This window comes from Neolamprologus brichardi, chromosome 9 (genome assembly GCF_056152115.1).
Source record: "Neolamprologus brichardi isolate AB-2024 chromosome 9, ASM5615211v1, whole genome shotgun sequence".
Classification (NCBI taxonomy): domain Eukaryota; kingdom Metazoa; phylum Chordata; class Actinopteri; order Cichliformes; family Cichlidae; genus Neolamprologus; species Neolamprologus brichardi.
In genome coordinates this window covers 29,916,987-29,937,046 of record NC_142112.1, presented here as the reverse complement: position 1 = coordinate 29,937,046, position 20,060 = coordinate 29,916,987, and the positions used below count along the sequence as shown (strand labels likewise).

General features: G+C 40.8%; 1 protein-coding gene across 3 annotated transcripts in view; it reads left to right on the top strand.

Annotated features, from left to right (window-relative positions):
- Positions 1–20,060, top strand: part of gpr158a (G protein-coupled receptor 158a) — a 96,214-nt gene that overhangs the window by 68,295 nt on the left and 7,859 nt on the right. For all 3 annotated transcript variants that reach the window (XM_006799242.2, XM_006799241.2, XM_087846287.1), the window contains exons 6-9: positions 6,604–6,713; positions 9,812–10,050; positions 12,384–12,522; positions 18,577–18,682. In XM_006799242.2, the coding sequence (XP_006799305.2) occupies positions 6,604–6,713; positions 9,812–10,050; positions 12,384–12,522; positions 18,577–18,682 (594 nt within the window). The remainder of the gene's footprint in view (positions 1–6,603; positions 6,714–9,811; positions 10,051–12,383; positions 12,523–18,576; positions 18,683–20,060) is intronic.

The following is a 20,060-nucleotide window of genomic DNA, read 5'->3' as shown; positions in this document are numbered from 1 at the left end:
AGGCGGCGAGGCGGGATTGCGGGTGCCGCTCAGGTGCATCCACCGCCCCTGCAGCGGCGCTGCAGACCACGCCCCACCACACACATTAACCAGGTAAAATACATATTTAGGCAGAATTTTGCAAATATCTATTTTTCATCTTTTAGCAGCATAGTGCTTTTTTTCCAATTATTTTTTAAAACTCAGGTCAAGGCTCTAAAAGTCCAAAGGTAAGGGTGGCGGCTCACAACAGTTTTTGTTTGCTACACGGATCATTTTAGTTCAGCTGGGTGTCTTTCCTTTTGTTATATTTCTTTAAGAGTTCAAAATGTGTTAATTACATAAATAAAATGTAATTTTCCCATTAGCACTTCATGGATTTCATAAGCAACACACCTTAGTTGTTCACACAAAGCATAAAGGTAAAAAACAATATATACAGTGTTATCTTCATTTTAGATGTCAAAAACTATTTGTGGCTCCCAATGTTTTTGTTTGCGTGGAAACCTTTGGATGTGAAAGGTTGCTGACCCCTGATCTAGGCGTTTATCCAGCTGGGACATATTCACCTGCCTGCCTGAAAGCAAAACAAAAAAAAAACCTATGTTATCTAAATGTCTTCACTACTAGTTGCAAAATCTGTTGCATGCAAACTGACAGAAGAACTAGCACTTTTTAAAATCGCAAATAGCAATAGGATGAGATTCAAGAAATGAAAAAAGTAAAACTGGAAAGAGGACTGCTCAGCTCAGCTGAAGCCTTTGCTATGTTGTAGGCAAACGACAAGGCAAATGGGGCTGGGATAGAGGCTTGATATTAGTTCATAATTGTCTCCTTGATATTGATGTCCATTAGATAGGTATACAGTACCTCACTTGCATGCATATACACTATACACACACACACATATTCACCAGTAACATTTGATCCTTTTCCTTCCCCTCCCCACAACGCTAAACCCAGTATTCCCAGCACTTAACATCGATTATTAATGGAAGGTTTCAAAAGAGAAGGAGGGCAGAAACTGATCTTACTCTTTATACCCACTAACATTAAGAGAAACCTGTCTGAGGATCGGGGCCAGTAACTTCCCAGAAACCTTACTGATGGGAAGTACTGTGCCAGCACAAATTGATTGTGTAATGTCTGCAGATCATCATGAAACCTGAGGGTCATGGTAATGTTTGACAATAGCGACTTATTTTTGCCTTTGCCGTTTGGTCTGAGAATTTTTGAAGACACATGTGGTGGGGTCATAAGGAAGTGACCACCTCTGAGGCGGAAAAATGAAGCCAAGTGAGAAGCATCAAAAAGTGCAGTTCCTTGAATGGCCACATGAGGGTGGCTCCAAAAGGAAGTCCTCAAAATGTTGTCCAGCTAGACAGCATTAAACAGCATCAACAACTACGAGTAGTTTTTTTGTTTGTTTTCTTATTTTTAATTAGATAAATCAGACAAAAAGATACTTTAGTAATGGGTGTGACCACTTTGAAAGTTAGTCAAAGGAAGTACGATGAAGCCAGAAGTCATCAGAATCAGAATCAGAATCAGAATCGTGTTTATTGACCAAGTATATGTGCAGACACATACAGGGAATTTGGTTCCGGTAGATGGTGGCTCTCAAGCACAGCAATGTAAATCACACACATACACACGTGTCTATATACATACATACACATACATACACAATATATAGTTATAAATAACTAATCTAAACTTATATACATAAAATACAGAAATGAAATGAGGTGGAATGAATACTACAGAATGTACATAAGGTGCAGTCGCAGTCTGGCAGTGGGAGCAGTGTGACAGGTCAACTGTTAAGAAGGGAGATGGCGAGGGGAAAGAAACTGTTCCTGTGTCGGGTGGTCCTGGTCTGCAGGCTTCTGTACCGTCTGCCAGAGGGCAGCAGATCAAAAAGTCTGTGTCCAGGGTGTGAGGGGCCTGTGATGATTTTCCCCGCTCGCTTCCTGGTTCTTGAGAGGTACAGATCCTGGATGGAGGGCAGGGGGGCGCCGATGATCCTTTCTGCTGCCCGTACAGTCCACTGCAGTCTGCTCCTGTCCTGTTTAGTGGCTGCACCATACCAGACTGTGATGGAGGAGCACAGGACAGACTCAATGACCGCAGTGTAGAACTGGATCAGCAGCTCCTGTGGAAGACTGTACTTCCCCAGTTGTCTCAGGAAGTACATCCTCCGCTGGGTCTTTTTGAGGATGGAGTTGATGTTGGTCTCCCACTTCAGGTCCTGGGAGATAGTGGTACCCAGGAACTTGAAGGTCTTCACAGTCGACACAGGGCTGTCTGATATGGTGAGGGGGAGCAGAGTTGAGGTATGTCTCCTGAAGTCCACTGTCATCTCTACAGTTTTAAGAGTGTTCAGCTCCAGATTATGCTGACTGCACCAGAGTACCAGCCGCTCAACTTCCTGCCGGTATGCAGACTCATCACCATCCTGAATGAGGCCAATGACAGTGGTGTCATCTGCAAACTTTAGGAGTTTAACAGCCGAGTTCTTGGAGGTGCAGTGACATTGAAGTCATTGAACTAGACCTCTCCACCATGTTTGTATCACCAGCGAGTTATTCGAACTGTAGTAAGACCACAACACACCATCCATCCATTATCCAATTCACGACTGCAGGGAGAGAAGGATGAAAAGGATGTCTTACATGTTTGTACATATCCATCACTTTTTGTTTCTTGTTGTGAGCCATTAAAATAACCAGAGGTGAGATCGCACCATTAAAAGAGAAGCTCAGACTGCTAAATGTGTAAAAAAGTTTTTTATGACAGCTTATTCAGATCATTTAAAGCCAGCCCTCAAGGGAAGAATGTGGCAGATAACACCTCCCCGTTTCCGTCTCATCACAAACAACACCCGTCTTAAAACTGGCACGTGATGGAGATTCAGATGCTATTTGGTAGTTTATCTAAAAGGGAGTCCTGAGCTGTGTTTTCCCATTGTGCATTTTTACTCCTCTTCCTGTGCCCTCTCCTGTCCCCGTGGAGCCAAACGTGCGTCAGCAAGTTGCTCAGCGGCAGCCTGGCTATCTTTTTATCAGCTCCTGTTCCTCTGCTCTTTATTTTGTGAAAAAGGTAATGCATTGAGGAGCAGTCACACATTGTTATGTAGATATTTATGTTAATCCCACCTGTTTAAAAAAAGGCTTTTTAAAAACATATTGACAGTAGATATAGTATTAAGCACCTTGTATGCATTGAAAATGAACAGCTCAGCACTCTTTAAGTCTTTATTTCCTCAGCGCAACGTTCCTTTTGCAAAATCGAGTCAAACTGTTCATGCTTTGTTTGAATCAGAAGTTTCTCCAGTTGGTCTTCCAGACTCTGTGAGCAGATGAAGATGTGGGCCACCGTTCCTCCCGTGGGGTCCTCTGTGTCCCTTAACTGACTCGAACCTAGTGAGCAAAAATATCCACATGCCTGCGTCTTCGCCGCTGCCTGAGGGAACGTATTAATGCCTCAGCTAATCCGATTAACATTAACAATCCCACAGGGGAAATCTCTGCACATCTGCAACGGACAGATAATTACGTCGCCTCAGATGTTTGTTTCTTTTTTCTCTCTGTTTGTTCTGGCTCTTTTTATGTCTTTGGAAGACCATCAGCATTTTTTTACCAGCATGGATGGGCACTGTTTAGCATGCTCAGGTCTTTGTAGAAGAATCTACTCGTGAAGATGGAACATAGGAGGATGCCCTCTGTGTCTCAAGGGCAAGCTTTCTATGATGATTTTTTTTAAATAATGCCAAGGATGGTTATGAAATGTCACTGCACTTTACTGTTATGACTAATTCAGTTCATGGATTTTCTCTTTGATGTATAAGAGGTAAATTTCTCATGAAAATGACTCCCGTAATAGTGGCAGGAGCAGTAGTACTACTATTAGTTGTACTATAGTTATAATTATTGGAAAAAATAATGCTAATTAATAGAAATTTCTCTACCTGTTTCTTTCTTAGACATTTATCCATTGAGTGTCATGTCTGAGACACTATGTGCGGAACATGTCAGTTGTTTTTCATTCCTAATTGCTCTATTATGCAATCATTGTAGTGTAAGGGTTGTTTACTTGTATGCTCGCAACAATATCAAAGCACTGGCTGAACCCTGACGATGTGTGTGAGGCATTTTAGGAGCGAGGCGGTAAGCGTCAGTCACTCATTATGATGTTATCCTGTTAACAGAAGGTTTCTTTCGAAGATTATCTGAGCTGAGTCGCTGTGTGTTGGAGTTCAAACAATGCACTAAAGAGATGAATGCGGATTTAAATCCCGAAAGATTGGGAGACTATTCCTGGATGAGTTTCATTCTGCCAGACTGGAAGAGCTAAACATTAAATTCATCAAATCACCAACAACACTGTGATATTCATACCGGCCCTCAATATAGTCTCTTTCTTTTGTTTTTCAATTGAAGATTAAAAATCACACTAAAAAGTAGTGACAACCAATTCCAGCCTGGTGAAAGTTTAGCTCAAACTTTTACCAAAGGTTGGCCAAGCTGAAACAATTATTTATAAATGAGATAGAGCGCTGATTGCACATATAACACACACACACACACACACACACACACACACACACACACACACACACACTGCTTTATCTTGCTCATAAAACGATGACTGGCAAATCTCGAGATTCAAATATAATCAGTGTTTTAAGTAATCTTCTATTAAGTTATTAAATTATTAGCATTATTAATTTATTAGCTTGGTTCCTTTGTGATATGTGTTTGGTTTGGTTTGATTTTTTTTTTTTTTATCTTTTAGTGACATTTCTCAAAATGGTTGGATTTGCATTCAGATTTTAGCAGAAATGGAGCTTTAACTTTATATGTAGACCTGGATCTAGATTTTATGTCCTTTCACAAACATATGTGATAAATTAATGTCACTTGTAACAGGAAGTTTTGGAGGTATTGTCTTAATGTCCTCATTATCTCATCCAGATACCCTTCTAGATTTAGGGGGTCAATCCATGTACAATGTGGAGGGAATTTTCAGCCTTGATATGCAGTGTCAACATTGTTCTTGTTATGGTTGTTAATAAAGCTTGTAAGATAATTACAGATGAGTGGTTATACCCTTAAAATGTGTCAAAGGGAAAAATATACAGTGAAAATAATAATAAAATAGTAGTTACTGGATGTAACCGCGAGCTTAAGCCCCTTTACTTACTGGGCTTCACAGGGTGCTGACAATATGGGAGATGACAAGATGGGCCCCCCAACGTCAAGTATGCATATTTAATTTTACGATATGCATATACAGTAACACTGCGTGCATATTTAATAATACTAGAATATTTATAATTTCAGCTATTTGTAGTTATTTTGTTATATTTTGTAACTTTGTTATATATTCGTTTAGTTAGTTACTATCCTTTCTGTCTCATAGCAACTGTGAGCACATCATTTCCTCTGGATTTCATTTTTGGTGGTCGTGTCCACTTATTGTTCTGTTTGACACTGCCCCTTCTTGAATAGGTTGTATATCAACATACCTGGACCATAAACTTTCTGAAGTTTTTATTTATTTATTTATTTATTTTTTCATCAAGGGAACCTGATCATTGGCACATAGTTTTGCCGTACACCAACAAGCTTTTTAAAGTATTATTCTAAGAAAGCAATCTTATACCTTTTACTGGAGCAAACCTTGTGTTGTTTCTGCAGCTGTCGTACATATTGTATCTGTTAGGTACTTTTTAGTGCTCAATCAGACTAGAAAAGTGCTCAACAAATGCTACTTTTTCATTATTGAGAAGCAAGCACAGCAGCTGTTTAGCCATAGTAATTTTAGTACGGTCAAAACTTTTGATCCTTGAGAGTCCTAGAAGTAAGTCCAAGTGTATGCGCTCAACTGATGCCCAGACCTTTTGATCATAGCACATGATCTTCATCAGCAGATGGAGCTGCTCTTTGTAGCATATGAGAAAAAATAAATATTTGGTGCTCTTTTTTTTTTTGGCATGACATGAGCAAAAAGGTCCAAGAATTCAAGCAGCATTTGATCTTTTATGTCAACACATTCATGACATCCCTGGAAACACCATCTGCTGACAAAAACCACTATAAAAAAAAAAGTTCACAGCCCCAAAACACACTGAGTTCATCTGCAGCATCAGCGATACACACTGATGGTCACTTTTGCTGTATTTTAAATTCCCTTTGATGGATGAAAGGAGGCAGAGGAAGTAGAAAAGGTTTAGAGAACACAAGCAAAATAGCGTCATGAGTAGATTCTGTGGTGAAACAAAGCAAGTAACTGATTATAGAGGGACTTAATGTGCGATAGGATGTACAGTAAACTAAACTGCATAAACCCACTCATTCACTTGTGCGACACCAAAGGAGAACAGTTGGAGAAAACCAACATTTAAATAAGATTACTTTACTGTTTATAGAGACGTCCACTGAGAGCACAATGAGGCAGCAGCTTCCCACGAATTTAAATGTAATTTCCCAGGGAAAGAGGGCCCATTATCATTTAGATAGAAAAAACACTCACAGCTGGGTGGCTCTTTTATTTATTTATTTATTTTTCAGTTTCTTTTCACAACCTTTGTTGTTTAATGCTTCTTCTGTCCTCTTCCAGGTTGGGATTCTCTACTTCCAGCCCAGTGTTTTCCGCTGCATCCTTCTGCGCTGGGTTCGACTGCTGGGTTTCGCTACCGTCTACGGGATGCTGACTCTTAAGTTGTACAGGTACTTCACCCACAGTTCGACACTGTTATCCATCCCTGGAAGCACTTATCAGATTACATTGCATCTGACCTCTTAATCCTTTGATAAAGAGTCCTGTAATGTGTCAAGGCAGCGTGTTTTTCAGCTACTTCATCGCCAGGCTATACTGCCTCATTAAGTGGTAAAGTAATTAAGAAAACACGGAGCGCATTGGCCCCAAATGAGCTCCATATTTAACAAAGTCCTGAATGACAGTTGCTGAGAAAAAGACAAAAACAGAACTCAGGAACAGAAAGCATCGCCAGAGGATGCAGTGGAGTGGTGTTGGGAGGGAGTTCTCCAGCTGTGAATAGCTGTTAATGAGACAGGTTGGTCCGCTGTATTTAAAGTGACAGTGATGAAATTCTTCATTTGTGGGCCTTTTTTTGTCAGGTGAATCTGTCAAAATGCTCTAATGGAGATACTGATTAAGAGGATGTGGCTAACACGAGCCGGGGCCCAGTTCACCCTTAGAGGTGCAAGTTAACATATTGCACAGATCAATTTTTGATGGGGGGCTCATTAGTGGAGAGAGCAGTGGACACTTCATCAATGTGCGTGAAGGGCAGAGCCTAAGAATAGCTATGCCGGTGATGTGTTTGAGCAGAGTTTAACTCATGTTCCACAGTCTGTGGATTTGGCAGGTGGAATAAGTGCTGCAAATGTGATGGCTAGCAGTTTTTTTTCTGCTGCGCTGCTTTGCAGGAAGTCAGGAAAAAGTCTTGACATGTCATTTAATCATACCTCAAGGCAAACTTTCTTTTAAACCAAAGTCCTTAAATAAGTTTGCAACATATTAGCATTTTTTTAAAATAAATAGTGTAAAATTTCACTCATTTAGTGAGGTGACAAACAATAAGTTTGCTTTGTTTTTTTTCTTTTCTGATCACTCAGCTCTAGGGTTGGGTGATATGTAAAAATTTTCCAACCAACAATCATGAGTCCAATAATCGACAATCGGCGATATATTCGCGTATGCGCAGACTTTTTGATGGGCGGAGCAATGTAATCATGCACGGACGGATTTGCTGTTTAACACAGAAGGCCAAACATGGATGAACTAATTTCCCCAAAGAATTAGAGCTGTCAGCGTTAATGTGGTCATCACAATTAAAATTTTTAAACCGCTCAACCCATCTGGAGTGCAGAATGAACAAACTTTGGACAAACTGCCTGAAATGCATTGACAGAGACATTTCAGGGACTTTGACTCAGTCTGTGCTCCAGATGGGTTAATTGTTAATCGCGTTAGTCGTGATTACGGCGCATTAATGCTGACAGCACTAAAAAAAGTATAAAGTTGCCAATTTGGGATGAAAGAGGTAAACCTAAGTGGTGTGCCGCTTGTGCAGACGTATAGTGTGAACAAAGTACTCAAACACGACTAACCTTTATTAGCGTGTACGTGTGCGGCTGAGTATGCAAGACTATCACCAACTTCTGCAGCTCCATCAACACGCATTTGGGCGCAGAATTTAGGAGCGTGCATTTGCTCACAGATGAAAAAGGGTGCTGTTAAAACAGCGCTATTATTTTTTTCCCTGTTGACTGCTTCTATTAGCTCCATCATTATTAGCAAACTTACTGGGCAAATAAATAAATAAATCGACCTTGTAAAAACGATTACCGATGGCCTCAGCCTATCGTCGATAGTTGATATATTCGTCCAATCGCTCAACCCTACTCAGCTTTTTTTGTTATGTTTAGTAAGTTTAAGGCAGATAAACTGTCTTGGTTAAATTTCATGAACTAATATGGTCGAGAAAATCAGCGATTCTGAGCATGTTGGAGCCAGTTCACAGGAAATGGTGCTAATAAAGGTAAATTCATCCATATAAAACCATCTGATAAAACTATGATTTATGCAGGATAAGTAAGCAAGAGGTTACTAGTGACTTGTTTTGTCTTTTGACAAACTGAGAACCATTCCCTTAGATAGAGAATCTGGATCACAGTTCCTCACACAGTGAGATGTGCAGGTTTGAAGCAGTGGTTACAATAGATAGCATAAAAGATGGACACAGCCATCACGATGTGACCCAGTGCTTTTGAAGCCTCACTGCTCTCCACATAATACTAGTTCTTTAATACTGTCTTCCTTCTCTCTCCCCAACTGCCTTTCCCTGAGTCTGGTTCTGACGGAGGTTTCTTCCTGTTAAAAGGGAGTTTTTCCTTTCCACTTTGGCCAAAGGTCATTTGATTATACATGTACATTCAAGTCCTTCATTGCAGTAATATGACGTATACTTCTCATTTTGCAAGAGACAGCATGACTAGACTAATATTTTACATCAGCATCCACCATCACGGTTAATTTTTTTGCCCGGCCCACTTTTGATCACAGAGTTGACGTCGGCGTTTTCACCGTGTTTGTTTGAACACAGCAGCACATAATAAAAATCCTTTGAAAGGCTGCAATAGCACAGCAGAGAGTTTCAGTTCAGTGACTCCTATTGGCACAGGTGAGTGAAGTTCGTGTCCAAGGAGGAAGATGGGTCACACACTGACCTAAACACTTTGCATACACCCAAGTAGCATCAACAATTTATAGCCTTAACAGCCTGCGTTGTTTATATTTTTTGGAATAAAACCTTTCAAGGAAACACATCACTTTCTCTTGCATTTTGATTAAAGTGAAGATTTAAGAATGAGTGGGCCCCTTGGGATTTTCTGGTTTTTAAGTGGGCCGCAGCACTCTTGACTTTGGGAATGGCTGCTATAAAGCTTAATAAGAGTCTATGAAAATGGAAATACTAGTTTTCTGTTCAGTATTTATGTCAAACACTTAAAATTAAAGCAAAATAATCTCATATTGTGGAAGCAATATTTTTCCGATACTAATATTGCCATAGACTAATAAACCAGTGTGTAAAGCAGCTGTGATGTATTTTTTGCTTATAGCTTTTGCATGTAGAAGGTTTCAAATTCTAGCAGATATGGGAAATAAAAAGATAAATACACTCAAGGCACACTGAGTGTAGAGGTATTTCCCTCTCATGGATACTCTGTTTACTTGAAATGACGACAGGCTTACATGAAACTTTGTGAAACAGTCTCAATGTGAGCTTCTCCCTCCACAGGGTGCTGAAGGTGTTCCTGTCTCGTACAGCCCAGAGGATCCCCTATATGACCAGCTGGCGAGTGCTACGTCTGCTGGGCATCATTCTGCTCATCGTCTGCTGGTTCCTGGTGGCTTGGACATCTGCTGTCTGTCAAAACCCGGACAGGAAGTTGGCTCTCATCGAGGTGGGCTACACGCCCAATGGGCTGCAGTTCAGCATGTGCCTCCTGGATCGCTGGGACTATATGATGGCTGTTGGTAAGTACCGTTACTGCCCTCTGCCTCTGCAGGGCGCTGTGAGTTGATTTCAATGTGCCGCACTCTGCATGTGCGTAGTGTGGTGAGGAAACGTGGGTTACTTGATGGACACGTGAAATTAAGAAGTGATTTGTTAGGCATGATAGCGATGGGAGTTGAAAGTGAGATGAGGGAAGAATGAGTGATGGGGTGAAGCTGGATGATTAAGACAACTCCCTTCCATGTACATTTGGAAATGTTTCCCAAAAGAAGACATTAATCCTCTCTACTGGTGCTACGCTTTTGGATGCTTTCCTGTGTTGTACACAGGAGGGGAAGGGCAACCAGCAGCAGATGAAGACAGATGAGAAATCAAAGATGCTTTGAGAGCAGCATCTCACTTTGAGCAAGTCTGCATGCTGGTGTATGTCTGCTGACTCAGGCTTCATGAGAGAGCGCTGTGGTCGTTTTAGAGTTCTGGGAAAACAGATGGACCCCCAGCCGGGCCGCCATGCTGTGCTACTGTATACTGAGGACACATTTTTATTCTGTTTATTAGGAGGTAAAAATAGGTTGGCAATATGGATGTGCGGGGCAACTCTGATGCCACCTGAATGCAGCTTATAATTTACACCCACAGAGATGCAATAAATCTTTCAGATTTAGAAATCCACACCTGCATTTGCTCGCAGCAAGAGATATAATTGTAGTATTTTCTGCTTTGCTGTGTTTCTGCGCAGAAACAATCCCATAAAAAATGAGCTCCTATCGAATAAAGACTAATTGTTAAGACCTAAGCATGCAGCAAAACTGCACTTTCAGTAGTTGTTATCATGTGCTTGCATGTGCAGGGGTAGAGGACAGTACAGGCACACTGGGATTCTTCTATTAATCTTGTGCAGTCTAACTTTATAAACATAAAAACAGTAAAAAGCAGTTATCAGCAGTTATGGTAAGAGAACACACTTCTTTTGCACACTCCTCTTCCTCATCCCTCACACAGCCTCTCGTGCAAATCACATGCTGGTGCGACACCCATGACAAGGTTAAATATCATAGAACACAGGAACACTAATTACATTATAGAAATTAGTAAGTTAGTAGTAAGCATTTTTAAAAAATATTGCACCATACAACCTAGAGAGGTTTCTTATTCTTCATGTGATATCATGCGTGCACGTTATTCAACATATTGAATATGATATGCTGCACTAAGAAGCTCATTATGATTGCTTTGGTCGCTAGTAGGTTGCCATGGTCACCTGTAATTTGCAACGAACAGCTTGGCTGCAAATACTTGCTAACTGCTACCCAAGTGATTGTAGTTAGCAAAAGTGCAACGCAAACTGGAAATGGAGCAGGCTTCCCATCAAAGTAGAAAAGGTGCAGCTTTTATTTTGAAGGAAAATGGTCCCAGTTTCACTAGAAGTGTTCATACACAGGGATGAGTTAATGTCATTGGGTTAGCAGTTCTTTGTCTGCAAATCCTCTGTATAATTGGTTTCACAAAGCCCACTCTAAACTGTATGGAGGTTCATGATAGATTACAAAAAAAGAAAGTTTCTATAGAAGTTATATTATGTAACAGAATATATGGTGAAAAAAAAGAAAAGGCTTTGAGGTAGCTAAACTTGTGAGTGAAGTCTTTTAGTTGCTAACGTACCAGAAACATTTTTTGTGTAACACTGTAAAAAAAAAAAAAATCAAGTACAAAAAAATTTAAAAATCTGCCCATTTTGAAGGATTAATATGCTGGAACTACTGATAAATAATTTACAAATGCTCTGAATAGACCATTAAAAAAAGAGTTAGATTTCCCTCGTTGCTCTCACTCGCTATTTTATTTCAAGAAACGGAGAAAACAAATTTCTTTCTATTGTTGTCTCGAGTAAATAGTTTTACTTACAAAAATAAAAGTTTGAGATCTAATTATTTAAAAAAAGAAGTCCAATGGACAGGGAGGCGTTTACAGTAATGAGTCACTTTGCAGTGATTGTTGTTCCTATTGTAAGGAAACATGATTCACTTGCCCTCACAGGCAGCAACCTGGCGTGTTTACAGTTGCGGAGCTGGATACCTTGGAAACCTTATGCGAGGCTGCCGCGGAGGTGCACGGGGACTCATTTAATGCCCTGAGAATACAACCACAGCTGTTGCAAATGAGTCTGTCGAGCAGGCCACTTTCCTGTATACGTGTGTTTTACAACCATCTGTGGCAGCTCCATGTGTGCGCTGGAGTGTGAAGTGGCTGGTTGGTTGGTGCCCATGTAAGGAGTGTGTGCCGCATTGAAATGATTTCTTGGCCAGAGCATTCGCTGTGTTTAATGCTTCTTTTCTGTTTTTTCGCTTCCCAGCCGAGTTCCTCTTCCTGCTGTGGGCGGTCTATCTGTGTTACGCCGTGAGGACTGTGCCGTCGGCCTTCCACGAGCCTCGCTACATGGCCATCGCTGTTCACAATGAGCTTGTGCTGTCAGCTATATTCTACATCATCAGGTAAGAGCTCCTCCTCCCAGTGATTTGGCACCATGAGGTTTTTTTTTTTGTTGAATTAAAAAAAAAATGCAAATATATTCTATCGTATTATTGCATCGTACCAGAAAATTAGTAAAAGTTATGTGAGATAAATAGTTTGGTTATAAGGTCAGTGAACTGCCAACATAGTCTCTTGGTTATAGCACATGGAGTAAGACAGAATGAATCTTAAGGAAATGTCATGACAGAAATCAGAAAGTCTGAAAACCTTCAAACCGCGAACACGTTTTCAATCCCATGAGGTGATTTGATGCAAATTCACACTGGGCAATGCAAACAGAGGCGAAGCTGCATTTGCACAGGTTAAAAATTTTGAACTCAAATTTGCATCATGTTGCAAAGCAAAAACCCATGATGACAATTAGAGACGGAGCTCTACAGCTCAGTTTTATGCAGAGACAGGAAAAATAGATGAAGGTGTGCAAAATGGCAAATTTTCCAGCTATCAGTTACATGCCTCCTCATCCTGTTGGTCATTCGATGGTTGGTTGCTTTTGGACAATTCAGCCCTCGGTTGCCTAGGTAACCTTCTAATTTATTTGCCACCCCCTCATATGTTGATCAACATATGTGGGGGTTGCCATTGTTGGTATTTGCTGCATTTGCTCATGCTCGAGGGGCCCACTCACTTCTCCTATTATCGCTTGAAGTTGCTGAACATCTTTGGCATTTTATGTTCTCTGATTCAATTCAATTCAATTCAATTTTATTTATATAGCACCAAATCACAACAAATGTCGCCTCAAGGCGCTTCATAGATACAGAGAAAAGCCCAACAATCATATGACCCCCTATGAGCAAGCACTTTGGCGACAGTGGGAAGGAAAAACTCCCTTTTAACAGGAAGAAACCTCCGGCAGAACCAGGCTCAGGGAGGGGCGGCCATCTGCTGCGACCGGTTGGGGTGAGAGAAGGAAGACAGGATAAAAGACATGCTGTGGAAGAGAGACAGAGATTAATAACAGATATGATTCAATACAGAGAGGTCTATTAACACATAGTGAGTGAGAAAGGTGACTGGAAAGGAAAAACTCAATGCATCATGGGAATCCCCCGGCAGCCTACATCTATTGCAGCATAACTAAGGGAGGATTCAGGGTCACCTGGTCCAGCCCTAACTATATGCTTTAGCAAAAAGGAAAGTTTTAAGCCTAATCTTAAAAGTAGAGATAGTGTCTGTCTCCCGAATCCAAACTGGAAGCTGGTTCCACAGAAGAGGGGCCTGAAAACTGAAGGCTCTCCCTCCCATTCTACTTTTAAATACTCTAGGAACAACAAGTAGGCCTGCAGAGTGGGAGCGAAGTGCTCTAATAGGGTAATATGGTACTACAAGGTCATTAAGATAAGATGGGGCCTGATTATTTAAGACCTTGTATGTGAGGAGCAGGATTTTGAATTCAATTCTGGATTTAACAGGAAGCCAATGAAGGGAAGCCAAAACAGGAGAAATATGCTCTCTCTTTCTAGTCCCTGTCAGTACTCTTGCTGCAGCATTTTGGATTAACTGAAGGCTTTTCAGTGAGTTTTTTGGACATCCTGATAATAAGGAATTGCAGTAGTCCAGCCTGGAAGTAATAAATGCATGAACTAGTTTTTCAGCGTCACTCTGAGACAGGATATTTCTAATTTTAGAGATGTTGCGCAAATGGAAGAACGCAGTCTTACATATTTGTTTAATATGTGCGTTGAAGGACATATCCTGGTCAAAAATGACTCCAAGGTTCCTCACAGTGTTACTGGAGGCCAAGGTAATGCCATCCAGAGTAAGAATCTGGTTAGATACCATATTTCTAAGCTTTTCAGCGCCGAGAACAATGACCTCAGTTTTATCTGAGTTAAGAAGCAGAAAGTTAGTGGCCATCCAAGTCTTTATGTCTTTAAGACATTCCTGCAGTTTAACTAATTGGTGTGTGTTATCTGGCTTTATGGACAGATAGAGCTGGGTGTCATCTGCATAGCAGTGAAAATGTATGCTATGTCTTCTAATGATGCTGCCTAGGGGAAGCATGTATAATGTAAACAGAATTGGTCCTAGCACTGAACCCTGTGGAACTCCATAATTAATAATAATTAATATCTTAATAATTGATAATAATAATAATCACCACATTGCTCCGTGTGTGGACCACCCTTAGCTCAGGGGGAAAGTTTGCTTTGCATTTGGTAGCCAACAGACCAGCAATAGTACGAAAAACATTAAACATGTAGCCTAATCTAATGGATGAGGATAAAAATTGGCTGTGTAAACAGTTTTTAAATTTAGAAACCACTTGAAACTGTTAATTACATTCTTTAATAATCAAATCATATTTTAAATGTCACTCAACAGTGCGGCATTTGTACTGCAAATCATTTTACTCATGATGTCAGATTAGTTTGCCAAGTGTTCCTTTCTTTGCAGGTTAGCATCCACACGCCTGTGCTGTACTTCATGGCACATTACTCCAGTGATTATACACTAGCTTGTTCTCTCACAGCCTGCGTACAGCTGTTCATTTTCTAAATCACATACTGCTGTGTAGCATCTGAGAACAGTTAACTATTGCACATGAGTAAAATAGTAATTATTTACTCAACCAGCTGGTATTTGTGGTGCAGACTAGTGAGGGAAGGGTTGTTTAATCAGCTAGAAATTTCTTATATGTTATCAGTACTGCATAAGAACGTTTTTGCTTTGTGTAAAGTAGTCAGTCTGTTCAGATTCTTGGTACATATTTACAGACCTGGTACAAACCAGCAGCACTTTGAGGTTACGGCACAGAATTGAATTATTCTGCTGCATTTTTGATTCAGGTTGTTTGTGGTAATGGCAGGAAAGGTACTGCCCTCTTCTGGAAATGGGCAGCAGCAGCTCAAATAATTTAAAGCTACAGAGAGTTGAAGAGAAGAAGGCTGAAACCGAGCAAAATCAATATATTTAACAAAAATAACCCAAAATGCAAACCAAGAATACAGTGGTGTGATAGAAAAATCTGTGAGGCGTCTTGAAGTGAAACTGGGAAGGCTCTACTCTGGGGTCCAGTGAGACTTGTTAAAGGTGGACATTTAAGTATCAGCAGATACGCAGGTAAACCTGTGCTGTTTGTCAAGCTGTGTTTTCTGACTCAGCACAGACAGTTTTTTGCAGTAAACTCCCCCACCTGTGCTATACTGTAGGAAGCCTACAGCTTACATCATCTGTTATAATGCTATATCCAAAATGAAAACTTTTTAAACTGATTTTCCATTTATTTATATAATAAATTTGTCTAGGATTTTTACCAAAACACTTTGAGCATCACAAATTATATTCTGTTATACCCCATACAATACTGAATTTGGAGCTTCTTGGGTAATACTCCTCTGTCTTGAAATACGCTCCAACTTTTATTTTATGACTAACACTGATGATAACTGACAGTAACATAACTGACAGGATCCGTTAGAAGAAAAAGAGACACTTTTATTTAAGATATTTAAGATGAAGTGTTTTTTTTTTCTTTGTTTGTTTGTTTGTTTGTTTTATTTGGATGGCAGTCTGTGTCACTTTTGCCTCACAGCTAAAAGGTGTTGAGTTCAAATCCAGCTCAGGATCTTTCTGTGTGCACACATAAATGGATGTAAATCTCATGGAATAATAAAAGAAGCAAAAGCAAAGTCCAAGTTTAACAAACACAAAAATCAGAACCTTAACACTGGAATAACAGTAAGGCTCGAATCCACCCACATAGCGCTCTAAGCATAGTTACTAATAGATACATTGTGTTCAGCATGCAAATGTTGTCACTTAAATTTGCAAAATTCCCTGTACATACTGGCTCCATATTTAATATCATAGTCTGTGTTTAGGTTGTCATTTTGATGTTTATATCCTCCAGTAGATCGCCTGATTTCCGTGTACGCTAGCTCAACTGTTCTGTTCAGCTCGTAGTTAATTTTGATCATAGTGAAATCAGCCCTCTCCCTCCAGTCTACACGTCAAGTAGCTGCAATGTGCAGTTTTAATAAATGAGATGTTTCAGCTGACACTGCCACAGCCGCTCCTAGCTCGAGCCGCCCTAATTGAGAGCTCAGCTCCATCACATTATTCACTAATGAACTATGTCAGGATGATTTTTTTTTCTAAGACAGCATCAATTCCTTGAACTATTGGCAGCTTTATTATCGTTCATTACCAATAAATTGTGCATGATCGATAGTTTACTGGAAGAAATGTGAGTTTTTAAGTGTTCTGATGTCTTTTTGAACATCTGGCTCTTGTGATTACTTGGCCAGTTCTTTTAACGAGCCTCTCGAGCATTGTTGTGAGGCTTTCCTCTGCAGAAAATGGCCAGATGAGGTCCTTAATAAACTGGAGAACTGCCTGGTGTGGCGGGTTAATTCCGTCTGGTTGCCACCTGGGGCTCCAGTGTGCACCGGGGCTAGTTAAAGGCATCCGCCATCTATTTATGTTGCACGGAGAACCTGCTATTTGATCCCATAGTGACCAGTTAAAGCTCAGGCTTCCGTGTTGGCTGTGGTCATCTTCAGGTATAAGCCAGGTCCAGGTAAATTGGATGCTGGAATGAAACCGCTGGAGTCGTAGGAGTGGTGGGGATCGCTCAGTGAAATGCTGCAGGCTGAGAGGAGACAGCATGCCAGAGTTATTAAATCCTCATCTGCGCACAAACTCATTACAAAACACGAAGGAGAGAAGACTTCAAAGCTTCGAGACATTTCATATGCTGGACGTTTGCCTTCATTCATGCCTCACAGCTATTACCACAGTAACTGTTTGTTAATTAGCCATTTGCCAACCTCAGCAGCGTAATGAGCCTGCTACATGACATTTGCTTGGTTAGAGGCTCTCCAGTGGTGGAATTAGTATCTAACAAGACATGCCTTCATATCCTTAGTGCACACGAGGTCTCACTGTGCTGAAAGCCTGTTAGTTCGTTCTAAATAACAGGCTGGAGCTACTCCTCTCACCACTGTTGTTTCAGATGGTAATTATCTTATTTTCCTCCAACTGCTGCAGCACAGCTAGCCTAGTGTGTTCCCGTCTGATGTACACATAGACTGAATCTTTTGACCAGATGAAGGTCAGTCCTTTTTATTGTGAATCCAATTGAGCGGATGAGGAAAATATTGTGTCCTTGCTGGCATGAGGATCACCCAAGTGGAACACTGCAGGAGTGCATTTGACGACTAGACAGACACTACTGCTCAATCTGCTGCGCTGGTGGTAGCTTTCTCTCCCGCATCCATCTGTATCCAAGAGCTTTGATGCAGGTTTCACTTCAGTTAGTGAATGAACACTTTAAAGTTGATGAACTATAATAAAGACGTGTCTTTGTGTCCAAATACTTTCCTGGTTTATGTAATGAGATTTAGCAGGTTGAACAGTGATGCTGAACAGCTTTATAGATATATCAGAATATAAGAAACTGTCACGGCTGGGGCAGCAATCGTGTTGTGGAATGAAAGGAGGACCCAAGATGCAGGCAAGCGACGGAGGATATGAGTGAGAGTTTATTTACAGAGTGGCAGGGTGACAAAAACGGACAGTGAAGCATAAGCAGTTACTGAAGACAACCTAAACTGGGAGAACTAAATAACAAACCTGAGAGCATACGAAAAGGGGTGCGGGGCAGAGAGACGCAGACCAACGAATAGGACACCAAGAAACACAAAGAAACGCAGACGAGCCGACAACGAACACAGACCGACACCCACTAAATATACACACACAAGGTAATCGGGTAATCACACACAGGAGGGAAGAACAGCTGATCCTAATACACATGATGACTGGAGGACACAAGCTGAACACAATGACAACAGACCGAGACCTTCAGAATAAAACAGGAAATCTAGAACCCGAACCGGACACAAGGGGGGAGGACACAGAACAACTAGAACAGAGGAAAATAATCATAAAACACAAAACGCTGGGTCAACGACCCAGCACCATGACAGAAACTGAAATCCTATCGGCAGTCAATGAAATTGACTAACATCAGCTTCACATCTGGATGTCTGTCTTTATTTTTACAGGTTCACTCTTGCTCCTGAGCTGCATCCAGACTGGATGCTGCTCCTGTTCTTCACCCACACTCACCTAACTGTCACTGTCACCCTGGGTCTTCTACTCATTCCTAAGGTAACCATTTCAATGTATGCAATACATTCACAAATTATATGGAAAAGATGGGTGTAGTATCTAATTGAATTTAAGTTTATTTATATAACGTCAAATCCCAACAACAGTCGCCTCATGACGCTTTATATTGCAAAGTAAAGACCCTACAATAATAATTGTAGTTTGTGAACCATCACTGTGAGACCTCAGTTTCAGCAGCCCTGAATCACAAGCACCCCTCCATGCTCACAGAGCAGCAACTTGTATAGATTTAGTCTATGAGGTTGCCCTAAAAAAGTCGCTACGGTGAAAAAGTATATTCACCAACCAGGTAGTGAGTAGTTACTGGAGGTTACTTTACTTGTTACTTTGTGGTGTAAAAAAAACCTGCTTGTGATTGCTTTGGTCGCTAACAGTTTGCCATATACGAGTCAGTGTCTTGCATGCAAACTATGGTCAATTTTGGCAAACTGCTAGCGATCAATGAAATCGCAAGGTTTTTGGTGCAGCAACCACTCGGCAACCAGCTGGGGTATATGCATTTTTCCAAAGGTTGCTATGGAGTTGCTGACTGGTCTCTTGACTTATGTGACTGGGGCCTAAAATAGTGTGTACTCATAGAATAAATCAGCAGGAAGCACTCTGAGTATCTGTTGGGCTTATTCCCAGTTTTAGATGTCATGCTCCCTAGGTCAGTTAGCCTTAAAGTTCTTATTAGTTCAAGTTTAAGCTCCAAAACTTTACAGTAGCGTTCCTCTCCAGTTGAAAACATCTACCTGCCAGTTTTGTATAAAAAGATGCCTTTTCTCATTGACTTTTTCAATATTGGATTATTTTCCAACTGTGCCTTTTTTGAAGACTATTTGCCCTTATTTTATTTTCTATACTGTGTATAATTTCTTTTTCTAAATTGTTTTTAAGTAGCTTCTAGCTTTCTTTTACTCAGACTTTTAATGGTTTTCTTATTTTATAATCGCTTGCTGTGCAGCACTTTGACAGTATGCAAGAGAGGTGAAGAAGAGAGTGCAGGCAGGGTGGGGTGGTTGGAGATGAGTGTTGGGGGTGATTTATGTCTGAGGGATAGCAGCAAGAGTGACAGGGAAGGTTTACAAAACAGTAGTGAGAATGCTATGATGTATGATTCATGGCATTGACATTGGCACTGACAAAAACAGGAGGCAGGGCTGGAGATGTTAAGACTTTCATTGGGACATAATTAGAAATGACTACATCAGACAGACAGCTCAAGTTGAGCAGTTTGGAGACAAAGTTAGAGGGGCAAGACTGGTTTGTGCAGAGGAGAAATAGTGGATTATTGGATGGTGAACATGGATCTGGCAAGCAGGAAATGCAGAGGGGTGATGTGATAGAGGAGGACACTATAAATAGGGTGAAATGG